The 24,489-nt window shown below is 41.1% G+C and overlaps 2 protein-coding genes across 3 annotated transcripts in view; one reads left to right on the forward strand and one right to left on the reverse strand.

Moving 5' to 3' along the window:
• Positions 1 to 421: 421 nt before the first annotated feature.
• Positions 422 to 19,464, reverse strand: saxo2 (stabilizer of axonemal microtubules 2). The gene is given in 5 exon segments (XM_028823950.2): positions 422 to 1,201; positions 1,203 to 1,780; positions 4,426 to 4,628; positions 4,916 to 5,095; positions 19,301 to 19,464. Coding segments are annotated over 5 exon segments (1,404 nt in total). The 5' UTR covers positions 19,339 to 19,464; the 3' UTR covers positions 422 to 796.
• An 86-nt stretch (positions 19,465 to 19,550) lies between these two features.
• Positions 19,551 to 24,489, forward strand: part of efl1 (elongation factor like GTPase 1) — a 230,443-nt gene continuing 225,504 nt past the window's right edge. Inside the window, exons 1-4 of one of the 2 annotated variants that reach the window (XM_028823945.2) lie at positions 19,551 to 19,594; positions 21,559 to 21,659; positions 22,763 to 22,830; positions 23,637 to 23,721. In XM_028823945.2, coding sequence (XP_028679778.2) covers positions 21,569 to 21,659; positions 22,763 to 22,830; positions 23,637 to 23,721 — 244 coding nt within the window. In that variant the 5' untranslated portion in view covers positions 19,551 to 19,594; positions 21,559 to 21,568. Of the gene's footprint in view, positions 19,595 to 19,621; positions 19,764 to 21,558; positions 21,660 to 22,762; positions 22,831 to 23,636; positions 23,722 to 24,489 lie in introns of those variants that run through there. The other variant, XM_028823947.2, reaches the window with a different exon arrangement.

A 24,489-nucleotide genomic window follows, 5' to 3' on the forward strand; every position in this document is an offset into this window, starting at 1 on the left:
TGATTCTAGGTAATACTGATGAGCCCACCCGGGGACCTGAATAAGAGGAGCCGCCTCACTCCATTCATAGATATCCTTTATTTTATCACAACAACATGTCGAATATCACTGTGTCTTGGGTTTGGGGATCAGTGGAGACCTCTTGTGGTCGATTCCCTTCATGTCGCACAAACTAATCAATGACCTTACGAAAGTCGGCACGCCGCCAGACACCGATCGCACCACGATAAAGTCGGACAAGGCCCCTCAGTCGATTTTGGCAAATCACGGCGCAGCCTTTCTCTTTGTTCCCTGACGTAGAGTCTGACTGTTAAAACGAGATTAGAAAAATAAACGATGTTAACTGGTTTAGCAATAAAACCCCTCTAGCTCTGTACAAAATTCTTCATAAATGCTTATAAAAATATACCAAAAGAAGTCATCAAAGTGTAATCATTTTTTATTTGATATATACATACAGTACTTTATTCATTTAGTACAAGTAATTTTTCGATCACTGAGAATAAATTGCAATTTTTCGTCAGATGCTGAAATCAAAGTCTCTTTTCTGTTTTACCATTCATAAATAAACGACAGTGTGCAATGAAACACTAGCGAGAAACAGTTGAAAGTTTTAAATAGTAAGACTATCATTTGAGCTTTTGCATGAAGAATCAGGTAGTTAACTATCATCTCAATAAGTGCTTGAACATTAAACTGGGCTACAGCGTACTGGGAGAGAACGTTCTAGCAAGGTAACTAAGCATAACTAATTGATTGTTCCATTCGTTGGCTAATTAAGAGTAAATGACGTTGATCACATGACCGCCACCTCGCTAACCAGAGCGCCGTTTGTCAACTTGCTCCCAGTAGGCGACGAGAGCTTGTGGAAGTATTTGTGTCCACGATTGTCCGATTCGTGGAACATGTAACCAGGTGGGCTTTGAAAACTCGCCGGGCACACGTCAACTTTCTTGGGGGTAAACTCGGTGCGGTAGAGGGTGCCGTCGTAAAATGGGGCGGAGCTCTTCAGGACCAGGTTTTGAGGCTTGAACGTTTTTGACACATTGATCTCATGAGGGATGTAATGGGCTTTGAAGGTTGTCATGTCGTCAAACTTTCCCACTGGCTTTTGAATTTCCTCCTGATTTTTGAGCACCTCTCTCCTGCGCGCTTCCCAGGCTTTGAAGTCTTCTTTCATCGTAGTGTTTCCCTGGAAGGGGGGCGCTGCTCCGCCTCTCCCGGGTCAGGGGTCGAATTGCTGCAAAGGGTTGCACCTTATGCTCGGTAAAATCGAGGTGGGAGGTGGTATTCATGTCCATATGACCTGGTGGGACCACGTACTCCGCCATCTTGCGCACCTGAGGTAAAGAGACTGGCCATTGCTGAAATCGATCGCGAAACTCGGTGCTTCCACTGAACCGGGTGTCAGAGGTCACTTTAGTATATTCTGGCTTGAAACTTTTCGACAGCTCCCCGGGAAGACCTCTGAAATCCCGACGATGAATGGTCAGATCTTCAAAAGGGTTATCATTTGGTTTGTACTCTTCTTTGGGTATGATAAACTTGGGTTCTAATTGATGAGGAATATAAGAAAGTCGGTGGCTAGTGACGCCGTCAAAGGGAGCGTCAGCGACCCTGGCGATGTTCTGCGGCTTGAAGGTTTCTCTGGGAACGAGACCCTTGGGGGCAAAGTCATCTTGGAATGTAGTGGAGTTGCCAAATTTCGATGAGGATGGCTGATAGGCGTGATCTGGCTTGACCAAATCTCGTTTAGAGACCTCCCATGGCCTGTAATCATCTTTAAAAAGAGGAAATCGAAAAGAACAAGGAATGAAAAGGTGAACAACCTGGTACAACAATTCAACCGTGACAAATATGCTGATTTTCACTTTGACATGCCCTACGTGAAACTGTGAGCATTTAACTATTGCAGGAGAAAACTGAATTATATTGTAACGGAGGAAAAAAAAAAGTATAATATTTTCCTTTCCCAATTGTGCTGCACTTGGAGCACACATACAGTGCCCACCAAAATGTTTAGGACAAAGTTACATTTTTCCTTGATTTTTTGGCATGAGATACACAAAAGCAGTGTTAATGTTTGTGATGTGCCGATTGTTGGAATGACAAATGCAATGCAGATGTCATTGTTATATTTCATTTGGTATGAGATACGCAAAAGCAGTGTTAATGTTTGTGATGCGCCATCTGTTGGAATGACAAATGCAACGCATTTGCCTCTATTATTTGACATTTGGTATTGCATTCACAAAGCAGTGTTAATGTTTCTGATACACCATCTGTTGGAATGACAAATGCAATGCAGATGTCTTTGTTATATGCCATTTGGTATGAGATACGCAAAAGCGGTGTTAATGTTTGTGATAGCGCCACCTGTTGGAAATTCCACATGCAACGCATATGCCTCTGTTATTTGTCATTTGGTATTGCATTCACAAAGCAGTGTTAATGTTTCTGATGCACCATCTGTTGGAATGACAAATGCAATGCAGATGTCTTTGTTATATCCCATTTGGTATGAGATACACAAAAGCAGTCTTAATGTTTCTGATGCACCATCTGTTGGAATAACAAATGCAATGCAGATGTCTCTGTTATATTCCATTTGGTATGAGATACACAAAAGCAGTATTAATGTTTGTAATGCACCATCTGTTGGAATGATAAATGCAATGCATATGTCTCAGTTATATGCCATTTGGTATGAGATACGCAAAAGCAGTGTTAATGTTTGTGATGTACCATCTGTTGGAATGATAAAAAGCAGTGTTAATGTTTGTGATGTACCATCTGTTGGAATGATAAATGCAATGCATATGTCTCAGTTATATGTCATTTGGTATGAGATACGCAAAAGCAGTGTTAATGTTTGTGATGTACCATCTGTCAGAATGACAAATGCATTGCAGATATATCTATTATATGCAATTTGGTATGGATGTCATAAAAGCCATGTTAATATTTGTAATGTGCCACCTGTTGGACCGACAAATGCAAAGCATATGACTCTGTTATTGGGCATTTGGTATTGGATTCATAACAGCAGTAGCAACAGAATGTTCAGGCAGACACTTGTGGATTACGTTTCTGTTTAGAAGCATAACAACATCTTCTGATGTCCTTTACATTTTCCTTTAGCAACTAAAGCTTCAAAGGATTGACTTTTCAAACTGAAGACCCGCCTCCTCTCCCCCCATTTCACTGGTCAAGAGTCCTGTCTTCAGTTCAAGAAGTGACTCCCGTGAGGCTTTAGCTTCATGTTTACAATGTGTGTGTATTATTACTGTTTAACAATTTTTAGCACAACTACACATGTTTTGCACGTTTTGAGTATACGACTGGATAACAGACATATGGATTTCAAGACATATGAGATTTTGTTTCTCTCTTTTCCATGGACATTTTTCACATTTGGTCACTATTGACTTCCATTATATCATAAACTTTCTTTTCTCTCCTTTCTGTATGAAAACGTGAGAATGTTTATTTCTTGCCTGCCTCTACAAGCAACATAAAAGAAATATCACTTTTGAGTGGAGTATTCCATTAATGGCAAAGTCGAATTAACACAGAATCAAAAAATAAATACTGAAATTTCTAAATGCCAAGGATAAATTCATTCTTGGCTTACTTTGGTTATGTCCATCCATCCATTATCCAACCTGCTATATCCTAACTACAGGGTCACGGGGGTCTGCTGGAGCCAATTCCAGCCAACACAAGGTGCAAGGCAGAAAACAAACCCAAGGCGGGGCGCCAGCCCACCGCAGGGCACACACACACCAAGGACAATTTAGAATTGCCAATGCACCTAACCCGCATGTCTTTGGACTGTGGGAGGAAACCGGAGTACCCAGAGGAAACCCACGCAGACATGGGGAGAACATGCAAACTCCACGCAGGGAGGACCCGGGAAGCGAACCCAGGTCTCCTAACTGCGAGGCAGCAGTGCTACCCACTGTGCCACCGTGCTGCCCACTTTGGTTATGTCACGCAGTCATTTTCTAACCCACTTAGTCCTGAACAGGGTTCTGGGGGGAATGCTGGAGGCAGGCAGGAACAAACCCTGGCCAGGGTACCAGTCTATTACTGGGCAGGGCAAAACACACACACATATCATTGGTCAATGTAGCGTCACCAATCCACCAAACCTGCATGTCTTTGGACTGTGGCAGGAAACTAGAGCACCTGGAGGAGACCCCCACAGACATGGGGAGAACATGCAGGGGGGACCCCGGACGTGAACCCTGCTCTCCTTACTGTGAGTCAGTAGCGCTACCACTGCACCACTGTGCCGTCCCACTTTAGTTAATTCTACGCCTATTTATTTCAATAGAAAGTTTGAAATTAAAAGGTCTCCAAATCTTCAGCTACAGCCAAAGACCACTCACATAAGAGCCGAGAATCCATGAATGACGGTACCTTTGTACGTCGGTAGTCCTTCCAGTTTGCCATCAGCCACGTGTCTTCTCTCTTTGGGCCTGGTGGCTATAAACGGCTGCACCTTGTGTGGATTGAAGTCCATCTTGTAGGTCGTGTCGAGGTCTATGTTACCCGAGCCGGGCCTGTACTCGTCTTGCAACTGGATAGGTCTACGTGTGACTTCATAAGGAATATAATCAGATCTGGAAAAACAGTAACAGCATTAATGGGTTGGGGTGTGGTGGGGATCTTTCAGTGTGGGGACATTTTCTGGAACACACTGTGAAGTACACTGGGAAGTTCCCATACACTGGGAAATCTCTTTATACACACCGTTAGTGTTAAACTATATAACTCAAATATTGGGTGTCTGACTTTGTTTTTTTATTTATTCATTTTTCCCCCCTTGTACATTTACATAAGGAATAAGCCGAAAGATTATTAGAAAGCAAGTCAACACTTAGGACATATTTATTTTTAGGCTGTATACTTAAATGTGGTCACTCCGTCCATTCTTCCTTTGTTGGCCTGGTACTCCTGCTTGGGTTTCAGGGTCCTTGGAGGGAGAGTCCCCTTGTACTCGGGGTACTTCTCTGTGTATTCACTTATGGTGCACGGCTGGTTGTTCTTCTCGTAAAGTCCAGTGGGTTGATGGGGGCACCGGTGACGCCTGTGAAGAAAGAAAGAAAGAAAGAAAGAAAGAAAGAAAGAAAGAAAGAAAGAAAGAAAGAAAGAAAGAAAGAAAGAAAACAGCTGATCAATCCTCCTCGAATTTAATGGCGACCTTCTGCCATTTTCGTGAAGTTCGTGTTCAGCCTCAGACCCATTTTGTCAAAACACGGGGCTAACAGAAGGGAATGGCTGAGAGTTTGGAGCCTTGTCTCTTTGGGGCTCTGAAAAAATTAATTTCTACTTTTAATTTCTTCTCTTTATTACTCAGTGTAAAAGAGGAGCCATCTTGCTACTATAAACTGCACTCCATTTCGCTTATCGGACACACAGCCCAAACACCATGGCAGCCACGGACCTCTCTATATGCTGACCAGCGTTGTAGAACGACTTTAAGGAAATAAAGTAAAGGTTTCTGTGTGTTCTAAATGGTGAGCCTGTTGTTACTGCTGCCTGTCCCATCTGTCATCCACATTGCCTGTCTATGGATGTCTCTGCTCTCGTGACTCGAGGATTTGCTCTTTTTGGGGCTGATTGGATTCCAGAATTGAGGAAACTCCTTGCCAAGTTGCAACCCTGAATGCTGTCAGGTCCTCTTAGTTCAAGGTTGGACAGTTCATCATGCTTAAATTATGAAAGAAGAGCTGACAAAGCAGGAGTTGAACAACCACCCTTGGGTTCTCCTTTGCGTTGCGCTGCACTTCCAACTCTCGAACAAACCTCACCCAACAGACCCCAGTAAAAGCGTACGATACCCCTTAGTGTATTACTGTTGGTAGAAGCTGCATGTGGTTAAGTCAACTTAAGCTCTGCTCATTTGGTCTGCTAGTTTCGCTTCAGTCTGTACAGATGTTTCACTAACCTCTGAGCGAGCAGGTGACACTGGTGTGCAAAAAGGAAAAAAAAAACTCACTGGGACCCCCAGGGTCAGAATTTTGGATAGCTAAAGCAGTAGTAGTGTCATGCTGCCATGTCTGACTGGTCCACTTAGTTCAAGGTTGGACAGTTCATAGTGCTTCAATTACGGAGAACAGCCGACAAAGCAGAAGTTGAACAAGAGCTCTTTGTGTTGCACTAGATGTCTGCTCTCGATCAAACCTCATCCAAGATCCCCCAGTAAAAGCACACAATGCCCCTTTGTGTATTACAGTCGGTAGAAGCTGCACGCCGTGTTGCCCGGTTAAGTCATGTTAAGCTCTGCTGATTTGGTCTGCTAGTCTGGCTTCAGTGTGTACAGAAGTTTCACTACCTCTGAACCAGCAGGTGGCACTGGTGTGCAAAAAGAGTGGAAAAAAACTCACTGGGAACCCCAGGAACAAAATTTTGGGTATCTAAAGTAAGTAGGAGTTTAATGCTGCCATGTCTTACTCATCCACTTAGTTCAAGGTTGGACAGTTCATTGTGCTTCAATTATGGAAAATAACTGACAAAGCAGGAGTTGAACAGCAGCCCTTTGTGTTGTGCTGCACTTCCACTGTCGATCAAACCTCATCCAACAGCCCCCTTTAAAAGCACACAATGCCCCTTTGTGTATTACAGTCGGTAGAAGCTGCACACCATGTTGCCTGGTTAAGTCATGCTAAGCTCTCCTCATTTAGTCTTCTAGTCTCGCTTCAGTCTGTACAGACGATTCACTACCTCTTAGCCAGCAGGTGGCACTGATGTGCAAAAAAGGGGAAAAAAAAACTCACTGGGACCCCCAGGGTCAGAATTTTGGATAGCTAAAGCAGTAGTAGTGTCATGCTGCCATGTCTGACTGGTCCACTTAGTTCAAGGTTGGACAATTCATAGTGCTTCAATTATGGAGAATAGCTGACAAAGCAGGAGTTGAACAAGAGCTCTTTGTGTTGCACTCGATGTCTGCTCTCGATCAAACCTCATCCAACAGCCGCCTGTAAAAGCACACAATGCCCCTTTGTGTATTACAGTCGGTAGAAGCTGCACACCATGTTGCCTGGTTAAGTCATGCTAAGCTCTCCTCATTTAGTCTTCTAGTCTCGCTTCAGTCTGTACAGATGTTTCACTAACCTCTGAACCAGCAGGTGGCACTGGTGTGCAAAAAAGGGGAAAAAAACTCACTGGGACCCCCAGGGTCAAAACTTTGGGTTGCTAAAGTAGTAGGAGTTTAATGCTATCATGACTGACTTGTCAACTTAGTTTAAGGTTGGACAGTTCATAGTGCTTCAATTATGGAGAATAGCTGACAAAGCAGGAGTTGAACAAGAGCTCTTTGTGTTGCACAAGATGTCTGCTCCCGATCAAACCTCACCCAACAGCCCCCAGTTAAAGCACACAATGCCCCTTTGTGTATTACAGTCGGTAGAAGCAGCATGTGGTTAAGTCACGTTAAGCTCTGCTTATTTTGTATGCTAGTCTCGCTTCAGTCTGTTCAGATGTTTCACTAACTGTGAGCCAGCAGGTGGCAGTGGTGTACACACAAAGGAAAAACAAAAAAACTCACTGGGACCCCCAGGGTCAGAATTTTGGATAGCTAAAGCAGTAGTAGTGTCATGCTGCCATGTCTGACTGGTCCACTTAGTTCAAGGTTGGACAGTTCATAGTGCTTCAATTATGGAGAATAGCCGACAAAGCAGGAGTTGAACAAGAGCTCTTTGTGTTGCACTCGATGTCTGCTCTCGATCAAACCTCATCCAACATCCCCCAGTTAAAGCACACAATGCCCCTTTGTGTATTACAGTCGGTAGAAGCTACACGCTGTGTTGCCCGGCTAAGTCATGTTAAGCTCTGCTGATTTGGTCTGCTAGTCTAGCTTCAGTGTGTACAGGAGTTTCACTACCTCTGAACCAGCAGGTGGCACTGGTGTGCAAAAAGGGAAAAAACAAACTAACTAACTAAAAAAACTCACTGGGACCCCCAGGGTCAGAATTTTGGATAGCTAAAGTAGTAGTAGTGTCATGCTGCCATGTCTGACTCGTCCACTTAGTTCAAGGTTGGACAGTTCATAGTGCTTCAATTACGGATAATAGCCGACAAAGCAGGAGTTGAACAACAGCCCTTTGATTCTCCTTTGTGTTGTGCTGCACGTCTGCTCTCAATCAAACCTCACCCAATTCCCCCTGCAAAAGTACATGATACTCCATTTCATATTAGAGTACACAGAAGCAACACACGGTGTTGTCCGAGTAAGTCTTGTTAAGCTCTGCTCATTTTGTCGGCTAGTCTGGCTTCAGTCTGTTCAGATGTTTCACTACCTCTGAGCCAGCAGGTGGCAGTGCTGTGCAAGCTGTAGCAGAAAGGAATAAAAAACAAAACCTCACTGGGACCCCCAGGGACAACATTTTGGGTAGCTAAAGTAGTAGTAGTGTCATGCTGCCATGTCTGCCTTGTCCACTTAGTTTAAGGTTGGACAGTTTGTAGTGCTTCAATTATGAAGAAAGGCCGACAAAGCAGGAGTTCAACAACAACCTTTTGATTTTCCTTTGTGTTACACTGGACATCTGCTCTCGATCAAACCTCACCCAACAGCCCCCAGTAAAAGCACACAATACCCCTTTGTATATTACAGTCGGTAGAAGCAGCATGTGGTTAAGTCATGTTAAGCTCTGCTGATTTGGTCTGCTAGTCTGGCTTCAGTCTGTTCAGATGTTTCACTAACTCTGAACCAGCAGATGACACTGGTGTACAAAAAGGGAAAAAAAAACTCACTGGGACCCCCAGGGTCAAAATTTTGGGTAGCTAAAGCAGTAGTAGTGTCATGCTGCCATTACTGACTCATCCACTTAGTTCAAGGTTGGACAGTTTGTAGTGCTTCAATTATGAAGAAAAGCTGACAAAGCAGGATTTGAACAACAGCCCCTTGATTCTCCTTTGTGTTGCGCCAGATGTCTGCTCTTGATGAAGTCTCACCCAACATCCCCCTGTAAAAGCACACAATACCCCTTTGTGTATTACAGTAGGTAGAAGCAGCCCGCCACGTTGCCCAGTTAAGTCATGTTAAGCTCTGCTCTTTTTATCTGCTAATGAATGAGAATCATGTGACTTGTTCTCCAGTTATGAGTCAGTTCACAAATCAAATGAAGACGCAGTGTCAGACTCATTCTCGGGTAATGATTCTGTTTGTGACTCAAATGAAAAAGAATCGTGCAAACAAATACTTGGGTAATGCTTCAGTTCATGAATTGAATAAGAATCTTGTGACTAATTCTCAGATAATGATTCAGTTTGTGAATGAAATGAAGGAGAATCATCTGACTCATTCCCAGGTAGTAATTCAGTTCACAAATTAAATGAAGAAAGAGCGCTGGACTCATTCTTGGGTAATGATTCCGTTTCTGAATCAAATGATCAAGAATCATGCAACTAATTCTTGGGTAATGATTCAGTTCACGAATCAAATAAATGAGAAACTTGTGACTAATTCTTAGGTAATGATTCAGTTCACAAAACAAATGAAGGAGAGTTGTCTGACTCGCTATTGGGTAATGCTTCAGTTCATGAATTGAATGAGAATCTTGTAACTAATTCTCGGATAATGATTCAGTTCTTGAATGAAATGAAGGAGAATCATCTGATTCGCTCCCAGATAATGATTCAGTTCACAAAACAAATGAAAGAGAATCATCTGATTCGTTCTCGGGTAATGATTCAGTTCATGAATCAAATGAAGGAGAATCTTGCAACTAGTTCTCTAGTAATGAATCATTTCATGAATCAAATGATGGAGAATCATCTGACTCGTTCTCTGGTAATGATTCAGTTCGCAAACCAAATGAAGGAGATCCATCTGACTTGATCTTGGGCAATGATTCAACTAATTCTCAGGTAATGATTCTGTTTGCTAATCAAATGAATGATAATCATACAGCTAGTTCTTGCATAATTATTTGTTTGTGTGACTGAGTGACTCGTTCATGACTGATGATTCAAACTTGAAAGAATCAATGAATGAATAATGTGCATTCAGTATGTTGTTAAAAATGGGGGGACCAAAATAAAGCTGGAAACAAACAATTGTTAGACATTAGCGTAACATTTTTATTCGCTTAAGTTTTGTGCAACTAACTTATTGAATGCAAAAATGGACATAAACATTTTAGTTTAATGTTGTTTAAATATTCCTGTTTAAAACAATTCCGATAGCAAAGTATATAAAACAAACAACCCATTCTAATATAAATGTCTTGTTACTGTACTGTACTTGTAGAATGAATAACAGAATAATTGGTGAAAAGGGAAGTGCGGTCAGGGGAGGTCAAAAATTTAAAAAAATAATAATGATAACATAAAATAAATGTGTCCCCTGGTCTGTGCTGTAATTTTTTTTTCTGTTTCATTCCAATAATTGTGATCATTTTTATAGTCAAAGTCGCTGAATTTGCGCATTTCCTGTTCAAACACAGGGGAGAAACGCGAGGTGCGGCAACAACGAGCCTCACCTCAACTCGGACTGAGCTCTCCTTCACACATGGGGCTGATGCCGATTGGCGCGTTCCTGTTGTTGTCTCTCTGTATGTCGCCAATATAATGTGTGCAGACACGTTTATTATACACCCTGACTTTCTAATATCTTTAATGAATGTGTGTGACATACTCAGTCTGATCGGACATAAAACCGCAGTGAAAAGACACAAGGTGAGTGAGGCAGACAGTACCGTGCTGCCCGTTGCTGCTATTCTACGCAGAGGCTCTGGGCGCAAATAAGTTAGCCATATCAGAAAGTCAAATGCACTGCAGCGGTCCGTTTATTTTTATTTTTTGTTACGACTGACTGCCAAAATGGAAGATTAAGACAAAACTAAAGGAAAATAAGGAGGACTTTTACAAGAAAGAGACGGAGATTTTCGTGGAGAAGAGTAGACGCATGGACTTCATTTACAAATAAAGGTAAGACCATAAACGGCTTTCAATTTTATAAAAAATGGGATCAGACTAAGAAAAAAATAATCCAATATTTAAAAATTGTAATTTTGACCTTAAATAAAATATTCTTTTGTTTTTCTTGTTCCTTTTGTTGAACAGCTGTATTAAAATTGATTAAAGCATCAGAATTAAAAGCTTTTAAAAACAACTAAATATTTCAATTAAGGTCAAAATTGAAACCCGTTTTTTTTTTTTTGTACACCTCTTTATACTTTCATTTGTATTGAATGAGTCTGAACCCGGGTTCGCTTCCCGGGTCCTCCCTGCGTGGAGTTTGCATGTTCTCCCCGTGTCTGCGTGGGTTTCCTCCGGGCGCTCCGGTTTCCTCCCACAGTCCAAAAACATGCAGGTTAGGTGGATTGGTGATTCTAAATTGGCCCTAGTGTGTGCTTGGTGTGTGGGTGTGTTTGTGTATGCCCTGCGGTGGGTTGGCACCCTGCCCGGGATTGGTTCCTGCCTTGTGCCCTGTGTTGGCTGGGATTGGCTTCAGCAGACCCCCGTGACCCTGTGTTTGGATTCAGCGGGTTGGAAAATGGATGGATGGATGGAGTTTGAACTGTGGAATTGCAACGGCAAGTTTAGAACACACGGAGGGTGTGGAGCAAATGCTCTCTCTTGTCGGTAAATGTAGCGTTCTTTCTTAGCCAAATATGAACCTTGTAAAGAAATGCTGATGAGATATGGAACATAACCAGTAGTCACTGAGCATGCTGCCAATTGATTAGTGAATAAGCTACTCTTTGGGGTTCATATATATTTCTAAATCTCACTCTGAAGGAGTCACCAGCCATGAACCTCACCGCACGTCACTGTCGGTGTCAGAGGTCTTGTTCGTGAAAGTGAAGTCAGCAAGAATCATAAGTCAGACGGGCTGCGCTTGCACATGCGCTTAAAAGATGTGAAAAATACGCACTGAGAAATTGTTGAACTAAAGTACATGTAAAAGGCTCATCCCAACATGTGCATCACGGAACCCAACGGCAATTTGAAAGCAAATGGCAGCCAAGTACTCAGTACGTATTTTTCACATAACAATTAGTTTTTGTTCTGGGGAAGTAAGTTATGATGGCACTACTGTTGTGAGTGCCTGATCTCGTTATGATTAGTTTTATACTCGGTTGCTGTGCCCTGAAGGAGAGGCAAATCCTCGAAACACGTCGGCATAATCGACGCACATCTTGGAATGCTCAGGAGGTCGTTATTTCTTTTTTCCTGATGTTATGTTGTTGCACATTTTATGATCTATTCTCTACTTTTGTGAACTGATTAGTGCTGTCAGTGGCCCGCACTATTTCTATAATGTGTTGATTTTTTTGATTGTTTATTGATAATTTTCATTGGGAATTTACTCTGTATTTTTCGTTTCTTGGTTCTTGTTAATATTATTATGAAAATTATTTGTTATATTGGGCGTTTCATTTCCTTTATATTTGATCTGTTATATTTTTGTAATACTATATGGAATATTTATATATGTTTTATGATTAACTTAGCATTGTTTTTTCTGTTGGAATATGTGATATTTGCACCCTATCTGGTGTACATTTTGTTCTTTCTTGCGGATAAATTATTTAGATGTTATAAAAGTTATATATTCACTAATAGATAGATAGATAGATAGATAGATAGATAGATAGATAGATAGATAGATAGATAGATAGATAGATAGATACTTTATTAATCCCAAGGGGAAATTCACTTACTCCAGCAGCACCTTACTGATACAAAAAAAACAAAAAAAAACAACAACAACAATATTAAATTAAAGATTGATAATAATGCAGGTTAAAAACAGACAATAACTTTGTATAATGTTAAATGTTAACGTTTAGCCCCCCCCCCACCCCCCCGGGTGGAATTGAATCCTCCCCCAAACTATGCGACTCTTCAATTCCACCCCCTTGGGGGGGGGGGGGGGGGGCTAAACGTTAACATTATACAAAGTTATTGTCTGTTTTTAACCTGCATTATTATCAATCTTTAATTTATTATTGTTGTTGTTTTTTTTTGTTTTTTTTTTTTGTATCAGTAAGGTGCTGCTGGAGTATGTGAATTTCCCCTTGGGATTAATAAAGTATCTATCTATCTATCTATCTATCTATCTATCTATCTATCTATCTATCTATCTATCTATCTATCTATTAGTGAATATATAACATTTATAACATCTAAATAATTTATCCGCAAGAAAGAACAAAATGTACACCAGATAGGGTGCAAATATCACATATTCCAACAGAAATGAATAGCTTTCTCATGCTTTACAATTATTTATGTATATGTTTAGAACACAGTATATTGGTTTAGTGTCTGCTTACCTTATTTTTATGATATTATGATGTGGATTTCCCACTATCCAAAGACATGCAGAGAAGGTGAATTGGTGATGCTAAAATGGATGGTTTACGTGTGTGCGCGCTCTCTAGCATGCGCGCTAGAATCCGTCTGTGTTCGTGCGCACGCGCGAGTGTGTATGCCCTGCGATCGACTGCTGCCGTCTCCAGGGTTTGTTCCTGCCTTGTGCCCAATGCTAGCCGGTTTAAATTCCAGAATAGACCCCAAACCCCAAGACCCTGATCTGGATTAAGATGATCAGGAAATGACATGACATGACACGATGAACCCATGATTAGCATCATGCCTAAATATAGGGTGGTCCAGATCTAATTATGCAATTTTCATTATACTATAACTTAAGTTTATTACATGGAGAATTCACTGCACCTGCCCTGCACATAGAGATATCACTTAAAATTCGCTTTGTTGCCGATAGATGGCAGCACCTGGCCTGCATTCCAAAATGGCGGGGAGACGGTTGTCAGTCGAACAGTTGCATAATCAGATCTGGACCACCCTGTAAGTAAAATGGACCAAATAAGTAGACAGCCGGATGAAGTGGGTTCGAATAAGGGGCTACTCGCTTCAGAATGGAGGGGTGTACTAAGAATTCCGGTGCAGATGATAATGAAAGAAGACCTGAAAGACATCCACGTGCATTGCTGCTCTGTTCGACTTTTGTTCTTTCTAACACCTGTAAGTCTTTTGTGTCAATTGTGAAGCGGTTGTTTTGTATTATTATTTTTTTTTACCTTCACGTAGCGTAATCGGTTGCGTATCTGGAAGTCATTTCAGCCGCACTTGGTAGCTGCATTGGCTCCTTGCCCATCGCTCTAATTGCTTTGAAAATATTACTTAGCAACTAAATCCCTTTTGAAAACACCACACCCTTTAAGACGCGGACTAAACAAAAGACGAATTTAATTGTGAGGCTGTCAAAAGACGCCCGATTTCCTGCTTACGGTCTTTTTATATTAAGTATAGCCGCCCTAAAGTGCGTGCGATTATATTTAACGAATATTATAAAAAAAAATAGTTTGGACTGATACACAAATGAATAACCAGGATCGCTATGGGCTGTATTAGGCGTCAAACAATTTAAGACTGAAAAGTACTGAACCGAATATGTTGTAAATCCAATATATTGACACGCGAACATCTCACGTAAGCGCACATATTCAAATGAGCAGCCCTGCGTGTTATTTATAACTGATAACGGAAATAAACATTCATTCATTTTTTGCATTAGCTTAGCACCGCGCTCACGGAAGTGCACAACCACAATTACGTATAATACGTACAACATTTCAAATGCGGTGCTTTTCCATAGTTTCGTGTCGTTTCATTTTCAACATGGATACTTTTTTAAACCTATCAGTCCATCCATTTCCTTTACCTGCTTTGGCTCCCCTGAACCTGCGGGGTTCTACTTCATCGGGCAGTGACAGCAACACACGCGCCCACGCCAGGGGCGTCGCTATAGCTTCAAGCCCTTCAGCGATAAAAGGGATAGAAAAGCTGGGTGGTCCCCGTTGGAGTTTAAGCAGGGTCGAAGAGTTTGTCCCCCTTGGAGTTTTTCACGCAGCACTGTCAAAACGCAGAAACGGGACAAACAAGATCTTGCAAACTTCGGGAGGCTATGGTAGGCTAAGTGCATTGTGCAGGTGTTTAGATTCGGTGCTCCGGGGCATATGGGTGTGTGTGTGTGTGTTTTTTTTTTTTTGGGGGGGGGGGGGGGGGGGGGGGGTTGAGGTGTAGGTCTCATGTCAGCCCAAAAACAACACCAGTGTCCCACTCCAAAATAGAGAGGGTCGCTTTAAAGCACTTCGTTCTCTGCATCTTCTTCTCACCCATCAGTTCTGGTTTGGCTGGTGGGGGGATCGGGGGGTTCATAATGGAGTGTGATTGTCTAACAGAAGTCGTTTCGGCTCCAATAATTGTGTGTTTTGCCTGAATATGCCCCGTCCTGGTTTAATTCTTACATATCTTGAGCATGAAGTTGCCGGGATTTGGACTGCAATAAATAGGGTTTATTCATAGACGGACGTGTGGATCCCTCGAGTTACATTAAAGCGTGTGGTTTTATGGCAGATGTGCGATATGTTTACGCACTCCGAGCCAGTCACGAAACCCGTTTCTCACAAAGCAGACACACTTCACTCCTACTTAAAAATTAAGGTGCCAAACTGGTTCTTCAAAGTGATGCCATATAGGTAAACTATCCGCGTGAAGATTGCAGTTCAAATAAAGATAACGGATTTGTGAAACACCACGTGCTTGTGGTTTGAAAAGACTTCTCGCTGCATACGATAAAACGGAGTGCAGGTTTTCCAGATTTGTCATTATCGCGGTATACCCGCCTATCCATTAAAGTTGTCTGTTTTGTCCGCATATTATAGGGACCAGTTCCTCATAGAACCATTGCTTGATGAACATCCATTTATCCATTTCATTCTAGGGTTCTTTACATTTGAAGTTAATTCTTTATTCTTTGAAAAACTTCATAATATATAAATAAATAAATAAATAGAACTAATCTTTATGGCAGGCTAACAGCAGGACACTATCAGATTGAGAAAATCTTATGTAACTGTACGTATGCACCAAGAGACCTTTTAAAATCAGAAACCCACTGGCATTTCCCATTGGGATTAATAAAGTATCTATCTATCTATCTATCTATCTATCTATCTATCTATCTATCTATCTATCTATCTATTTCACAAATCAATTACTATCTATTTGTGGTTATTTACTGTATGGAGCCCGTTACGGAGCTAAATAAACAAAAGGTTCTTTCTGGAACCTTCACGTGGATGGGTCTTTGGGCAATCAAAAATGATTCCACCATGGCATCGCTACCTGAAAAACCACTCTGGCACGTTTTCTTTTTATGTGTGCGGAATGAAACGATTCTTTGCCAATCAGTGGCTCAACGAGGAACCTCACAACCAAGAAAGGTGTCATTTTAGAACCGTTATTTTTAAAAGTGTAGCAGCAAGTTTAAAGCTGGCAATGCACCTACCTTAAGAAGAAGAAGAAGAAATGTGGAATTGAATTTGTGTCCCTAATAAATTACACTTCCAACGCGTAACACTAAGCCTCCGTTAAGTGAAGTTTTTATTTAGTAATTAATTGCTGGCAATGCACCTAATTTAAAAGAAGAAGAAAAGGAAGAGAAAATGGAAGAAGAAGAGGAAAACATGTGGAACTGAATTCGTGTCCCTAATACATCAGACTTCCAGCACGAAACAGTAAGTGATGTCTTTATTTAATTATTAACTGCTGGCACTGCAACTAACTTGAAGAAGAAGAAGAAGAAGAAGAAGAAGAAGAAGATCTGGAATTAAATTCGTGTCCCTAATACATCAGACTTCCAGCACGAAACAGTAGTGATGTCTTTATTTAATTATTAACTGCTGGCACTGCACCTAACTTGAAGAAGAAGATGTGGAATTAAATTCGTGTCCTTAATATATTAGACTTCCAGCACGTAACGCTATACGCCTCCGCTAAGCGATGTCTTTATTGTCATTAATTGCTATCCATCCCATACCTGCGGGTAACACTAATGGTCACAGTAAATCTAAATCGAACCTGTAATACCGGAGCAGACATGATAGTCAAGGCATGACATTCGCAAATCCTCTAAACTTAAGTTAGGGTCGCGGGAGGCCTCAGCCAATCCCAGCAGCACCGGGCAAAAGGCAGGAAGCAATCCAGGACAGTCCTATGCAGCATCCACTCATACATTGGGCTAGCTTGGAAATACCAGATAACTATTTTGAGGACGAGGAAGGAAAAGTGGAGTAGTCGGAGAAAAAAAAATCCACTTATGCACACGGAAAACGCGAAAGCTTACAGTACATGCGGCGTTACCAGTCGTCCCATTCGTGAGGCAGCAGCGCCACCGCATGGTGTCATCGTGCACCTCCATGTTTAATAAAAAAAAAAAAAAACTTTGACCAAGCCCTTAGCAACACGCGGTTCATTCATTGCTTACTTTTCCAAACTCGCTTTCTTGCCACTAGTGTCGAAGGGTGTCTGTCCCCAGCATCAGCATCAAGACTGGAATGTAAAAGAAGGAGAAGAAGCCCACTGGAATACGCATCACAGTCCATACCACGATAATCCACAAGGCGCCAGTTTAGACTCGCCATTCATCAAATGCTGTAAGTCTTTATGCAAACAACACGCATACTGTACACTTAAGCCGACATGCTTCAAAATGTAGGAATACCTTCTCAATCTACTTCCATGCTGACATTAATTGTAAAGTACAGTTAGAAAAGCGCTATATACACGTAATTATTTATTATTACAGTTCACATGTTGGACTGGCAAAATTAATTTTTCAAATTAATAACTTAAACCAAGTTTTTATTTCCTTCAAAACCAATTAACCTTTTTTTTTTTTACTTTGAAATAAAAAAGCAGACTTCGCTTATAAGTAATGGGTCCTAACTCCCTATAACAACCAAGTAATTAATCAGTTATTCTCGCGTAAGCATTAATTCAAGCACAATATACTGAAGGTAAAAGTAAAAGTGCCAATTAGAACCAAAAAGTGATTAAAAAGTTCGATGGTAATAATCCATATTCCAGAAATAACTTTTATTTAGAGCCATAACATCTTTTACAAATAACCATCAATAGATGGTGTAATTGACTGGCGCCCCGTCCGGGGATTGTTCCTGATTTGTGCCCTATGCTGCCCGCGATCCTGTACTGGATACTCGGAGATAAGAAAATGGATGGATGATTAGATGGTAACAGAGTTATAACACACTCTCAAGTTCATCATTTTAAAAGGACTCCTGCTGTATACATGTCTTTATTTCATTAAAGACTTCTGTTTAGTTCACATACTTGCAACCTTTTTTAAAGCCCAGGTGTTAGGAGGCATAGTTTGTTAGACTTTTTGGCAAAACGTGCAAAGTGAATACACGTAAATAGAAGAACCGATTTTATCTCCAATGAACCTTTCACAGAACGAAATGGTTCTTTGTCAAACAAGGGTTCTATGAGGACCCACACATCCCAGTATAAGGAACCATTTAAGAACCGTTATTATTTAAGAGTGTAGGCAGTGCAGTAGTTAAAAACTCAGCTGACGGTTCAAATGCGCACGTGCTGAGCAAGTTACTTAACATCTGCATCCTCAAACGAGTTTTGTATTTATAAAATGGTCACAAAAAAGGCGCTATACAAAATGTGGTCGTCTTGCTTAATTGTCATTTGAGATGTTATTACAGATTTCCAGACATTTTGCTATTGCTGTGACCATACTCTATATAATCTGTTCTAAATATTGGACATCCACAGACCATATCATAGTTTTCTTTATAATAAAAGGCACTGCCCTGTCTGCTCGTGGACATTCCCATGTAGACGCATCTTAGAGGGGCTCCCTGTCCTGAACCAGAGCATCACCGACCGAGACTGCACTCCGTCAGATTTTGGACCAGTATTTTGTGTTCAGTAAATGCATTCTGACAGAGATGTCTGTCGCAGAGTCTGAAAAAAAACACGCGTGAATTCGTGTTTTATTTTATTCTTTAGCTTAACTTACATGGATTTATACATCTGCTCATTCCTGAGCCCGTTTATATTTTTAAATGTAACTGGTTGATTTGTGGCTGACAGGGGGATCTGGGCTCTTTCCAAACAGCACTGCCTGTATAGAAACAAATCCAGCATGGAATGTCAGTCCATAGCAGGACACAATTCTGTAGGCACTACACCAGTTCGTAAAGAGCGAGTTAAAAGACACGTCTTTACACAAACAGCACATAAAATGTCCTAATACACACTCTAGCCTTATTATTAGAACTTATGAAAATAGATTAAATAAATTAATTGTTTTACAGATAGTTATTTTAAGAGCAAAACGACTTTTACTAGGCAGTAGGACTAAATCACGTTATAGTCAAACAAGTTGTCGAATTACGGAGGTCCAAGTGTAAGTTGTGGCTTTAAAACAACTCACCCACACGTGCAGATTTCACATATGCATTTGCGCTTCATTCTGCTAATTCTTTATTTTGGGTATCACTAATAAAAGCAGCCAAATCCTCGTCCTGCTTTGCCGGTCCGCCTTCTCTGCCTCCTGTTTAGGCAAACCAAATTGCTGGACTGAGCGTAGCTACCGCGTTGTCAGGGCAGCAAAGCGTCTCGTGGTAAACTAACGTTGTCCTGGCAACGACGCAGTTTTTCTACGCATGCGTCTTAAGGTGAAAGGTGATCGAAGATGACGCAGACTTCCGGGATTGGGAACAGCAGCGTGAGTTTTTGTTTTATTATTCGAGTGCGTGGCTGCTTAGAAAGGATCAACAAAATGAATGGAGCTGTGGCAGCGAAATGGGAGCGTGTTTGCTAAGAAAAAGCGGAATATTGTAGTGTTTTTTCAACCGAGTAGTTTTGTATGTCGTGAAGTTAGTTTATCACAGCAGGTATTTGTTATGCATTTGAACATTCACTCATAATAATCATTATTACACATTGAGGAAACTAATCAACGGCGCACTTTTTTGATACTTTTAGATTGTGTTTTGTGAATTTGCCTGTGTCATTCATTTTAAATCATCTTTACTAATGTTATGTGCGCACGTGGCTAAGTTGGGCTCAAAAGCATCCATCCCACCATTTTATAGGCGACCCTCGTATTCAGTTTGGAATTGTGTAAACCCGAAGCCGAGCCTGGCAGCGTCCGATTCTTATAGACGGTCAGTTAAGCAAGCTGGCATCAGTGGGACGTTCGGTTTGGTAAACCCCGTTACGGCATAGCGAGAAGGTTCAAATTCCACACGGGACCAATGGCGTCATTGCAATACTTTAGAGTACTGGTTCGTGAACTTTTTGTTTTTTTCTTTCGTCCCAGTTCTGCCATTTGCGTGTCTTCGCAAACCGCAGTCGCCGCGGAGCGTCATCCAGGGGCTTTAATGCCCCTTTGTGGAAATGCCACCGATTGTTTTCCATTTTGGGGGTACAGGGATCCTTTTTGTAGAATCGCCGCCAATCGACTTTCGGGATGAGAATTTTAGGCTTGGAAGCGGCGACCCATCGCAAGGAAAGCGTTAGCAACACTTTCTCATTTCAGTACTGTTATAATTCACATGTCAGCGGGACCACACTGCTAGTCGGTCATGTTTGATCCCGTTTAGTCCTGAACAGGGTCATGGTGGTCGTCCTCCAGAGCCAATCCCAGCTAGCATAGAGCGCAAGGTAGGAACAAACCCCGGACAAGGCGGCAGTCCATAGCAAGGCACACACACACACACACGTACTTACGTACGTACTCGCATAATCAGAAGCGAGAATTCAGTTTGATTTGAGCGTCCAGTTCCTTAGGGGAACCCAGGAGTTCTCAAAGTCGGTCCTGAGAGCCCACTGTGGTTTCAGGTTTTTGTTCCAATCAGATTCATTTTTTTTCTCTTCTCTTATTCTACATTCGGAAAAGCACAGTAGCATGATTTTCATATTTTTAAGAAATTCAGAAATATTTCCATTTTTGCTATATGTTTGAATGCTTAACTCTGTTTTGTTGATTTCATTATATTTTGCCCTTTTTCTGTTCAATTTACTTCCTTGTATCTTAATAATGACAATTGAAAACAAGCAGAGCAGACCCTCAGGTAAATGACACTGAATTGTGAAAGGCTGCAACTACTTTAGTGTCAGGCCCACTAATTAGTAAATAATGGATTCATTAAACACTTGGAGGACAAGGAAACGTAGAATGAAAACTAAGATGAAAATATTGTTAAAAAGAAAAAAAAAAAAAACATAACTGCTGGCTCTGCCTGGTGTTTGCATGTTTTCCTGGTGGGTTTCCACAGTGGGCTTCAGTTTTCTTCAAAAGACATGAAGGTTTGGGGATTGGGTGACGCTAAAATAACACTAGTGTATGTGAGTGTGCGCTTGTGTTCTCCTTGTGATGAGCTGATGCCCCGTCCAAGGATTGTTTCTGCCTCGCGCCCGATGCTGCTGGAATGGGCACCTCCCTGAAGTGAGAGATGTAATCATTAAACATCCTTTTCAGAGATATTGTAGCCAGGTGTCCTTGGAATTTAATGGATCTTTGAGGCAATTCACAACATGGCGAAGCCAAATGTTTTCTCACTGCCACCTGGTGGAATCTTCCAGATTTATGTAAACTACTTGTGCAAGTATAAAGCCTGGTTTACACTTCACGCGACTGCTACGCAAGCTTTGTACTGTTTATATTTGTCATTTTTTTTTTGACAGGTTTTCAAATATGAGCCACACAAATCTGGAAAAAATCAAAGCCCTTCAGAAGAAGACCGGAAACATTCGAAATATTTGCATATTAGCCCATGTCGACCACGGTAAGGCCGTCATGATCAGTTTATTGTTACTGCAGAGTGCGAGTGAGAACAGGGCTTCTGTGGGCCATCTGTGTTTTGGGCTGGAAATGGCAATATTTAAATATATTGTCGCATTTTATTACATTTTATTGTCAATTTTAACTTTCAGTCTTTGACATAGATGTGATATTCTCAAGCTTGTATCGATCTGATTCTTGTTGTATGGCTGCCTGTCCGTCTATGCATCTGCCTGCCAATCTGTCTTATAGTGCCTTTCATATCTGTCTGCCTGTCTGTTTGATAAATAGGCAGATATGAAAGGCACTATAAATCTGTCTATCTTATAGTGCCTTTCATATCTGTCTGCCTGTCTGTTTTATAGTGCCTTTCATAGCTGTCCGCCTGTCTGTCTTATAGTGCCTTTCATATCTGTCTGCCTGTCTGTTTTATAGTGCCTTTCATATCTGCCTATTTATCAATCTGTCTGTCTTATAGTGCCTTTCATATCTGTCCGCCTGTCTGTCTTATAGTGCCTTTCATATCTGCCTATTTATCAATCTGTCTGTCTTATAGTGCCTTTCATATCTGTCTGCCTGTCATATAGTGCCTTTCAGTCTGTCTTATAGTGCCTTTCATATCTGTCCGCCTGTCATATAGTGCCTTTCATATCTGCCTACTTATCAATCTGTCTGTCTTATAGTGCCTTTCATATCTGTCCGCCTGTCTGTCTTATAGTGCCTTTCATATCTGCCTATTTATCAATCTGTCTGTCTTATAGTGCCTTTCATATCCGTCTGCCTGTCTGTTTTATAGTGCCTTTCATATCTGCCTATTTATCAATCTGTCTGTCTTATAGTGCCTTTCATATCTGTCTGCCTGTCATATAGTGCCTTTCAGTCTGTCTTATAGTGCCTTTCATATCTGTCCGCCTGTCATATAGTGCCTTTCATATCTGCCTACTTATCAATCTGTCTGTCTTATAGTGCCTTTCATATCTGTCCGCCTGTCATATAGTGCCTTTCATAGCTGCCTGTTTATCAGTCTGTCTTATAGTGCCTTTCATATCTGTCTGCCTGTCTGTCTTATAGTGCCTTTTGAATCTCTCTTCTTTTTTTTTAATAAAGGGAAGACGACTTTGGCAGATTCCCTTGTTGCAAGCAATGGCATCATCTCGAGTCGTTTGGCTGGAAAGGTATGTAAATCCTTTAAACTCGGGCAGAGCAGCTTGCACTGAAATTGGATCTGCCGTTTTTTCACGTAACTAGTGATCCACGCTATCACTCCGCAGTGCTGGATATTTTATGTGCAGAAATGCTTGTGCGACTGATTTTGTTATAGCATACTGGTGCGACGTACCTCATTTTTGTCTGTCAGCTCCCCAGACTTCCTCTCACTGTCCTCCTCACGTTTTGCCCATTCGCCCTGTTTCTGCAGGACTGCACTCCAGGCGTTTTGTTTTTCTCCCACATCCACACAGATAATAGCTGATCATAGCTGATTAAATATCCCCTTTAATTGATCCTGGTGTAAGTTCGCTCCCGTTGCTGATTTTATTTTTGATCACATAGTTGCCCGGTGCTTACTGCTTGACTCCTTAATGCCAGGAGACTGAATTCAAATTCCAGCTCCCCGCAACCCAAAATGGGTTAAACTGCTTCAGGAATTGGATGGACGGATGGAGGAATACTCAATTATTGTCTTTTTTTTTTTTTTTTTACTCTTTCTATTAATGACTGCAAGCCTAAAATGTTCCCATTATTGTACAAATTCAGATATACGTAATGTAGTGTCAATTTCCTGGCATTTTTTTTTGATGTTTTCCAAATACCTGCTGATTGTATCAAAAGATGCAAGACACAGTTTCCATGTTTTTGGCATTAAATGAGGAGAAAAGTAGAAAAGAAAAAATATTGCTGTAATAAAATATGGTTTCAACAAAAGTAAAAAAAAAAAAGCAAATTTTTTAATGCTGGCTTTGTTTTCTTTTCATTACTGTAGTTACGCTACATGGACAGCAGGGAAGATGAACAAATTCGTGGAATTACAATGAAGTCAAGTGCCATATCGTTACATTTTACAAAAGGTGAGCGTTAAAACAACAACAACATTTATTTCTAGAGCACATTTTCATACAAATGATGGAGCTCAAAGTGCTTTACATGATGAAGAAATTGAAAAAAAGACAAAATAAATAAGAATTAAAATTAAAAACACTAATTAACATACAATAAAAGTAAGGTCCGATGGCCAGGGAGTGTAGAAAAGGCAAAAAAAAAAAAAAAAAACTGCAGATGGCTGGAGAAAAAAAAATAAAATCTGCAGGGTGCCACGAGACCACCCGGCCCCCTCTAGGCATTCTACCTAACATCAATGACCCCAATCAGTCCTCATGGTATTCAGGGTTCTCATGGAAGAATTTGATGATGATGGTCATGTGGACTTCTGACCTTTAATTCATCTATGGAGGGGCATCACGGTGCTTTGATCAGGTGGCGCAGATCACTACCACAAAACCGAAAAAAGAACAGAAGAGAAAGTAGGGGTTAGTACGGATTATGGAGCCACCATGAATAATAATGATAATTAATTAAATATACAGAGCATCAGGATTAAACTAAAATGAAGCTACGAGAAAGCCATGTTAAAGTAATGTGTTTTCAGCAGTGTTTTTAAAGTGCTCCACCGTATTAGCCTGGCGAATTTCTATCGGTCAGCTATTCCAGATTTGAGGTGCATAACAGCAGAAGGCCACCTCACCACTTCTTTTAAGTTTAGCTTTTGGAACACTCATTTGAAGATCTAAGATTACGATTTGGAGTGTAAGGTGTCAAGACATTCTGAGATATAAGAT

Source organism: Erpetoichthys calabaricus, chromosome 17 (genome assembly GCF_900747795.2).
Source record: "Erpetoichthys calabaricus chromosome 17, fErpCal1.3, whole genome shotgun sequence".
In the NCBI taxonomy this organism is placed as follows: domain Eukaryota; kingdom Metazoa; phylum Chordata; class Cladistia; order Polypteriformes; family Polypteridae; genus Erpetoichthys; species Erpetoichthys calabaricus.